Here is a 9083-nt window from a genome sequence, read left to right on the forward strand (position 1 = left end):
ACTAATGCTTTTATAAAATGCTCAAAATATATTTTAGATTACATCCTGTGATATCCAAGCCTTCTTTGTTTCTGTGTTTTCAAAGCTCCACACCAGTAGGTGGTGGTAAAGAAAACAGTGTAGGTACGCGTTAACACGTGATTTACGTGTTAACACGCACTTACGCGTTAACACGTAGTGCGTGTTAACACGTGATTTACGCGTTAACACGTAGTGCGTGTTAACACGTATTTTTAACACGTTTTTGCCCTGTTGGCCTTCCATACGGCTGAGCTAGCCGGCTACTCTCGAAACGCTCTCGCGGTACTTAAAAACCATATGACACAGTCACGTGCATGCAGCGCCAGCTGAAGTCGGACAAACTTACTAACCGGAATGCACTGCTTCAAGTCAGCCGCCGATCGGTCTGCGCAGCGCCGCATGAAGTCGAACACACCTATTACTAAAGCATGCAATGGCTGCTGTTGTAGTTATATGTGATTGGTTGAGTTCACGTTGGTCGATATTGATTGGCTGTTAACGACTGTCAGGTCCCTCCTACCTTCAGGCTGTCAATAGGTGTGTTCGACTTCATGCGAACAATTAAAAATTAAGTAAAAAAAGTAAAATTAAGCCTTAAGTAAAAGTTTATTCTGCGTTTTTAGTTTTATTTGGGGCAAACAGAATATTTACTCTCTAGCTACACTTTTAATTATGCACATGTTTGTCATTAAATCTGACTATAAACAAAAAGTAGGCAAAATTGAAGTGTTATCATTCAGAACCACTGCTCAATGCGATCAACTCCCCCTAGTGGTTAACCACCAGATTTGGTCAATTTTTTTATCTTGTATCGCAATTTTTTTATTCTTAAATGTAGATTGTTAAAATCACCCCCTTTACAAATGGTTTTATAAAGAGAAATTACTTTTTAAATGAAGTCTCTTAAAGTTGTAAAATAAATGTAAAATGTACATAGAATAAAAAAAGTAAAATAGTTTGTATTCAGCGTCTTGTGAATGTCTTCTGTGTTTATTTATTTATTTTGTTCTTTAAATGTTTGGAGTTCCTGTCTTTGATGGCTGTTTTCCGGGAATGATGTTTATATGTTTTTTTTTAAATGACACAAAAAACGTGACTTTGAAAGTTTGAAACACGCTCCGAAGCACCGATTCGTAAATCTTTTGAGGCTTCATTAAGCAATTCTTCGAAATCGCCCATCACTATTTCACACCAGATACACTATCAAGATTGATCCGCACTGGGTCTCTTATTTTGAAAAAATAAATTTAACCCGGAGCGCATCCGGTTGGTGTGACGCTTGATGACGTAAAACTTGTTTGGAGCGCTTTCCTCACGCTGTTCTCACATGGTAATCTCAACATGGAGAACACAAACACAGAAAGCATCACTGATGGCAAGGTAAAGTATGATAAACTTATCTTGTCTTTTTGATAATTCATAATGATTAAGGCACGTGTGTTATAAAGGGATCGGATTACGTCATAAAAAGCGCTGGCTAATATTAAGTAAATCAGAAATATCAGCTCTGTCTGTCTGTTAGTTATGCACACAATAAGCATGTTTAACAAAAGACGAACATTAGATAATCCTTAACATACACTTGTAGATGAATGTCGTTTTCCTTGTTTATATTATATTTATGACACCATGACACAGCCCTTTTCCCATACAACCACACTTCTGGTACCTGTGCACTGTCTGGTGACAAGTTCACAGTTATAAATGTATGTTTTTATTTTGTTGAGTCATTTACTGCAGTCCCTTGTTTCTTTTCCAGATTAAGGACGAGACCCAATCTGAGAAAATGGAACTGGATGATAATCCACATTTACAGGTTGAACTAACAGATAATCTCCAGAGCTCCAGTAGCCAATCGGTACTGACAGCAGAATCTTGCACCAGCGGTCAATCTGAATCAAATGAAGGTCAGTGCACCAATACAAAGTCAGAACAGACAGTTCAGTCCATAGCAAACAAAGATCAGGGCATCAAAATTGAGTCTGAAGAGACAGGAGATTGTGTTGCCAGTGTACTCGAGTCTGGACAAACAGAAGATGAGCACACCAGTAAAACATCTGGATCTGCAGTGATGCAGTGTGAAACTGTGGTTAGTCCAGTCTCTGGATCTGGATCTTTGGCTTTATTGAGCATGCAGTACAGAGGAAACAGCTCAGATGACAACGGTTCAGACAGGTCTGATTCATTACTACCTTATTGTCCTAAGTAACTTCTTTAAAAATGTATTGTTTTGTCTCATGGGGTCGTTATGACTTACTATTGATTAAGGTCTCTGGTCATTGTGCCGATTCAAAAATCAGGTTTTGTTGTCATTCAATAAGTGTTGTTTTTATGTGACACAGTGACTCAGACTCTTCATCCTCTACATCTTCATCCTCCACATCATCGTCCTCTTCCTCCTCTGAGCCTTTAGCCTTAACGAGCAATCTCCCTGAAGATGATGATGAAGGTGTTAACATGGGGAACGGGAAGACACCCACACCACTGAAAACACAAGATGAGCTACTTATCGAGGTGATTTTAGGGAGAGGTCATTTTGTACAGATGAATATTTTAATATGTATGGAATAATACTGTTGAATTATTTGAAAGAAATGCAAACCCGAGGTGGTAGTGCCGCCATGACGCAAGGCAGAGTTTATTTACTGTATTTATTTTCTTCTCTTTTTAATTATTTTATTCATAATTTTTTTTTTATGCTTTTATTTTTTAAAACATTTATTTATGCTTTTATTGTTAAAATTAAATAAATCTCGTTCTTCAGTTAAACTTGGCGCAGTGATGAATTGTAATGCGGTCAACACACCTTGAACTACTTCATATTACTAAAGAATAACATTTGTCAACCAATCAGAATGAAGCCCTGTGATATAATTATAAAGATTAGAAATTAGAAAAAGATTGCTTTGATTTATGCTTGCTCATATAAATCCCCACACAGATTTGTTCATAATAAATTATAATAAAAATTTTCTTTATATATTGTGAAGGGTTGGGTGGATTATGGTAGTCTCTCAATGACTTATGTTGTCATGTATGTTTGTTTAGGATCTTCCTGAAGTGGAAAATCTGACTATCAGCTTACCAGACGATGCAGAGTTGGAAGCCATCGGGACAATATCAAGCATTGTTGAGCAACTTGGTATTTTTTTTTGTTCTTTTCTCTTTATATCTTTATATTTTTACTTTTAGGTTGCATACACTGTAAATTTGGCATAATCTGCATCTTTAACAATTCAATTTGGATGTATGGACTTGAAGTAAAGGTGATTCTACCAAAACACTAACCCTGACTTCTTATATTTTAGTGATTGTGGAGTCGTATAAGAACACACGGGCACTTAATGAAGACAGTGTTTTATTCGGCAACAACAAAAACTCTATTGGCAAGGTCAGTAACAAACTACATATCTGTGGCAGATGTGAAGCCATGGAAAATCTTTCCAAAAACTTTGTAAACATCATCAATAAAGTTTTTCTCTTGTCCTGCAAGACAGAAATATTTCACTCTTCCTTAAGGTTCTGTGTCCACCAAAGCGTGTTTTCTTCAGTCGTTTCTAATGGAGGTGCCACATTAAAAAACGTAGACAGCTGCCGAGTGCTGCCGACCACTTTTTCAAGGAAACCAACCTTCACATTGTACAATGGCTAAGCAACGAAACTAAAGGATCGTAGCATCCAAAGCGTCAACAGTTGGCGTTTTAGTAGACGTTTTGGTGGACATGGGGCCTAAAGAAATTAAATAACCGGTTTTAAAGTGCACCTATTATGGCTTTTTTACAAGATGTAATATAAGTCTCAGGTGTGCCCAGAATGTGTCTCTAAAGTTTCAACTCAAAATACCCCACAGATAATGTATTATAGCATGTCCAAAATGACCATATTTGGGTGGAAGCAAAAACGCTTTAACGTTAAACGTTTTAATGTCTGTACCTTTAAATGCAAATGAGCTATAGCTCCGCCCTCCATTACCAACATACATGGAGTACTTTCAGTTTAAATAGATCTGATTTATACAGTCTTAGACAATAGTATCTAGTGGACAGAGTACAACTTGCTGAGGGTGGAAACTATGGTAATGCAGGACTGGAAGTGGGTGGGGCTTTATCAGTGTGACCTCACATTGACAAGAGAATCAAAAACGGCATGTCTAATGAGACTGCTTTGGTTTATTAAGGATTAAAAAACAAGGAGTGGGTGGATTTTTTTCACAGTGTTTACACACTGCCAACAAACATTATGTCCAAATCAGTGATGCGCAGGTTGATCCGAAATGAGCGGGTGCCTGCGGTTACGAGTCATCCAAAAATATTTTTAATGATATTCGGGTCGCTGTCGGTCAGGTTGTTTGAAATAAAGATGCCTGTTAACTAATTTAAACAATTACTACTTTTAAAAAATGCGGGCCAGGCAGCGGGTCGGGTAAACTATTTATTTTTTTGCGGTCAGAGTTGCAGGCGGGCGGGTTAGTTGAAAATGTCGGTCGGATGCGGGTTGTTTATATATTGACCCGCGCATCACTGGTCCAAACACCTTGTTAAAGTGGATTTTGAATAATAGGCACCCTTTAACTAAAGCTGTTTTGTTTTAATAGGTTTTTGAAGTTTTTGGGCCTGTTTGTCAACCCTATTACGTTTTGAGGTTCAATTCAAAAGAAGATATCGACAAGAAAGATCTCAAAATCCAAGACCCGGTTTACTTTGCCCCCAAAATTAAAGATTTCACAGACTACATCTTTACAGAGCGATTGAAATCGTAAGTACCTCGACTGAAAAATCTAACTCTTTGATGTGTCAATAGTGTTGGGTTGATATCCTCAACACTGTTTTGCTGTTTTATTTACATATTTTTTATCTCGAACTAGGACCAAAGGCTCGGATGCATCCTGGAAAAATGACCAGGAACCACCTCCCGAGGTGAATGTGGCCAGTTTTATAACAATTGTTTGGAAATCAGGTCACCATCAGCTTAAATGTTGCAGATAGTGAAACGCTTGTCTGTATTATCTCATGTCTGTTCTGTTCACAGTAGTTGATCCTCTTTGCTGATTAATTTTCACTCTTTGTGTTTGCAGGCACTAGAGTTTAGTGATGATGAACAGGAAAGACTGGCCAAACATAAGTTGAAAGAGCAAAAGAGACGCCAACAAAATGATTCAGACACAGGTGGGTCCAGTAAGAACGCTTTAAAATGGCATTTTACTTATTGGCCCATTTTATTTATGGGTACAATAAAGATGGGACAGAAAGTAGTAGAGAAATGTGGGATTGGGGATTCTGTAAGTTAAAAAATAAAAGCATGATTCACATTTAGTTTTAGATACTTTCATATTTTAAGAAAATGGGACCATGCCTGTAAAAACCAATATAAAGTTGCTTAATGTTTTCTACATAAAATCATTCTTGATGCTCCTCCTCTCATTTTCTTACCAGATGATGAATCAGAAAGCCACAAAGCTCCGCCCCCTCAAAAACCATCTCGGCGGAAACCACGACAGAACCGCAACGTTCCACGCGGGCAGCATCACAATCGTGGTGGCGGTTTCCATAGCAACTATCACGCCCATCCTCACTTTCCACCTCCCGACTACATGTTCCCCCATCCTGATCCACACCGGTTTCCCTTCCAGGGCCCAATGTACCCACCCTATCCCAGACCACCACCACCCTTTCACATGGGCATGCCCCCGTGGCCCCCAGGGGCCAATCAGGGCTTTATGTTTCAGCCGCCACCTCCTCCCCCACCACCACCATCTAATCAGTAAACCTGTGACTTTAATCCACCATACAACGTTTAACCTGCGCCCTATGAAGGGATTATCATCTTTGCATACTAATTGAATTGTATACAGGTGTATAGTGTGAATGAAACAGTATTGTATATTATTAGAAATTAATTTTGTATTAAAAATGATTAATTTCTCATTTTGTAGTCTCTTTGTTGATTTCAGTGTACTGCTGAAGATAAACAGGTTGAACCAGAATGGTTTGATGGTTATCCTGGTCTATAAGTTGCTTGGAGATAAACAAGGGAAGTCCATGCACTTTTCATCTGAGTCCAAGCAACAAGTCCAAGTTCGTTGAAGATCTTTGGAGTGGTTTGGGGCATGTCTTAGGCGGCGGAGAGATCCAAGAACCATGGTGAACTGGTTTAAACTGGTTTAATCAATTAGTATAACCACAGGGGACCAATAACAGGGTTCCCACATGTCATTGAAATCTCAGGTTTGTGAATCTGGGGGAAAAATTCAAGACCCTGGGAAGTTTTTGAAAATATACATATATACGGACAGGTTATTGAAAGTGCTTGAATCTATTTTATGCAAGAAGTTTTAAGGAAAAAAATCCATATTATTCCCTGTGTAGTGTAGGATAATATCATAAACATTCTAGACTTTTTAAGCACACATGCTATACTGTTCGCTTTAAATGTTTATATCTTCTGTATGTGAATGTTGATTCATACCAAAATGATTTTTTGCATAGTTGTGTTTGACAAATGAAAACGTCTCCCTGAGAAGGGAACGAGACGCTGCGTCTCCCTCGCCATACTTCCTGCGTCCCTGTATGCCGTCTTTGGCAATATTTCAGATAGCGATATACTTACTGGCTCCCGCGTCACCCTGTCTTTGTCGTTAAGCCTCACCATTGGTTGAATTTGATATACACATTCAGACGCACTTACACCTGGAGGCGTCCCCAAAGTGTCACCGCAGTGACGCAGCGCGAGTTCCCTCGAAAGAGAACTGTAACAATGTATCTTAAAAGGTAACACAATGTAACCTTGCTCTCACTTGAAATGTGTCCCCACATTTAGTCCTTGAATTTGAGGGTATTGGACATAAAAAGTGCATGAAAGGTCCTTGATATTGACGTTAACTAAGGTGTGGGAACCCTGCATTAAGCTACGATGCAATAGATGCACCTGACATGTTTTCTCGTAAATAAGCCTTAGACTACAAGACTCCATGCCAAGATTTACCAGATTTGAAGCAGAAGTATTTGATAAACATATAAAACGTGCCAAGAGAATTTGCTTGAAATCTTATTTTTTTGATTGGGTGGCATTTAGAGGCTTTTGCAACTGAACTGCTCATATATAGGATGATTTTAAGTTGATTGGGACCATTTTGCAAATCATCTGAATGTCAAAAACTGAATGTCTGAATTCACCCTATATATAAAATGTAAATGTAACCCAAAAGCGTGGTGCTTCATGAAGATCTTTTGGTTATTAATATAGCCAGATGTTGATTAAGAATTGCATGCATTTTATTAATCCAGTCCATCCTGTGACCCTAAAAGGCACACGTGTCATGTTTGCCAATATTCATAATAGCATCAGCTCTCTGGTTTATCCCATTATTCCATATCCTTATCACCTTGTTGTGTTTCCTCCTGATGTTATGGACCTTCCGGGATGCTCTTTATTTTTCTCTGTTGTTGTGAAGCTGTGATTCTGACCCCAGTAACTCGAGCGCGGGGACTCAAGGTCGTTGTGTCCCTGAGACTGGCAGAGCTCAGAGCTATGCAATCCATTTGGGATCTGGCAGTTTCATTTCCTTCCATGGACCACCTGGACCGAAAGTGTGCACTGCGTTTGCTCTATGAACCATTGAACCGCTGAAGCGGGAAGGAAATTGGTGTCATTTATCTTACAGGGACATCGATTCTTCATTGTATCAGATCGTAAGGCCTTGCAGGTCTCTGTGTGTTTTTAAAAATACAAGTAAGTGCTTGATGTTTTTTGGAATGTAGGGTTCAACATTGATTCCTGTTGGTCTTATGTGGAGCGTTTGTTTTGAAGTGACAAAAGACTGGTTGACAAGAGTTAAAGGGATAGTTCACCCCAACATCTTTCTCACCCTCAAAAGTGTTATTTTGGGTTTTCTAATATGGGAGTGAATGGGGACCGCCACTCTCAGTAACCAGAAAACCATTCAAGCTTTCAAAAGACCCAAAAGTTTAAAATAAAAAACTCCACTTGTCTTGTGTTATATATTTTAAGTGTCCTGAAGACATTTACTCCTCTACATGTTTGCTATGACATTACCTAGAACAGATCTGTAAATAAATCCAAGTTTACACTTTGTACAGGACCTGTATCTGTTTCTGAGGATGCCCTTTACTGTTCTCATGTCTCGTTTAAGCTTCAGCAGCGATTCTGTCTCCATCCAGCTGTCCGCTTGGTTGCCAAGCAACGCCATCAAATTGATGTGACATGGAGTGGCAGCTCATGCCAGGTTTCACCATCACTTCCTAACAAATGCTTTGGAAAATTATCATGCAGTCCATGCAGAAGATTTGATGGTCAGTATTATAAAGAGAGATTGGGGAAAGCTGACACTTGTATAGGATGAGATCAAGATAAGCTGTCTAAGATTAGAAGAAAGCCTAATTATATTTTAGGATAAAGCTTAGTACAAAACGACACAAAAACAAGTTCTGGAAAAGATGTTGTCTTCGGGGGGTTTGCATTGCTGTGCAGTCACGTCTTCATTGGAAGTTTGCCACATCTGATCCAAAACATGCTGAAAGCATCCATGTGAGATGGTCATGTTGTTTCAATGTGACTTTAAGAGAGTAAGTCGCACTCATAATGTAAATATCTATCTTTTCCAAAGCTACTGTGATGTGTCATTTCTTTAGTATAATATCCCTAAAAATAATACAAATTCTGATTGGCTCTTTTGAAAATACCATTATAAGCTGTGCCATTACAAAATGCCTTTATTTAGTTAAAGGCTCTATTCCCATCTGGCAGATAACATCATATTAATACATTGCCATAGACACCAACATAATCCATTATAGTTCCATTGAAACCAATACAATTCCCATTATAGTCATTTAATCCATTGCAGTGTCTGTAATGGTCTCTGTTGTTTCCCAGTGAGGAAGTAATTACGTTAAACCATAATATTTACTGCCCCTAAGACTCTCTGAGATTCACGTATTTTGTAGTTTTAAGTTTAAAAGATGAAATATTAGTAAAATTTGAACAATAACTTTCCATTTCAAAGAAAGTATAAAATAATGTGTTATATAATGTTTTAAAGGGCA

At 38.4% G+C, this 9083-nt stretch overlaps 1 protein-coding gene across 1 annotated transcript; it reads left to right on the top strand.

The window, feature by feature from the left end:
* Positions 1-1254: 1254 nt before the first annotated feature.
* naf1 (nuclear assembly factor 1 homolog (S. cerevisiae)) lies at positions 1255-5945 on the top strand. The gene is made up of 9 exons (XM_065290132.2): positions 1255-1401; positions 1781-2196; positions 2364-2535; positions 3070-3163; positions 3330-3412; positions 4616-4776; positions 4886-4937; positions 5096-5186; positions 5454-5945. Exons 1-9 carry the CDS (start codon positions 1363-1365, stop codon positions 5783-5785), a joined length of 1440 nt encoding a protein of 479 aa, XP_065146204.1. The 5' UTR covers positions 1255-1362; the 3' UTR covers positions 5786-5945.
* Positions 5946-9083: the final 3138 nt, after the last annotated feature.

The sequence above is a fragment of the Paramisgurnus dabryanus genome, chromosome 1 (genome assembly GCF_030506205.2).
Source record: "Paramisgurnus dabryanus chromosome 1, PD_genome_1.1, whole genome shotgun sequence".
NCBI lineage: Eukaryota > Metazoa > Chordata > Actinopteri > Cypriniformes > Cobitidae > Paramisgurnus > Paramisgurnus dabryanus.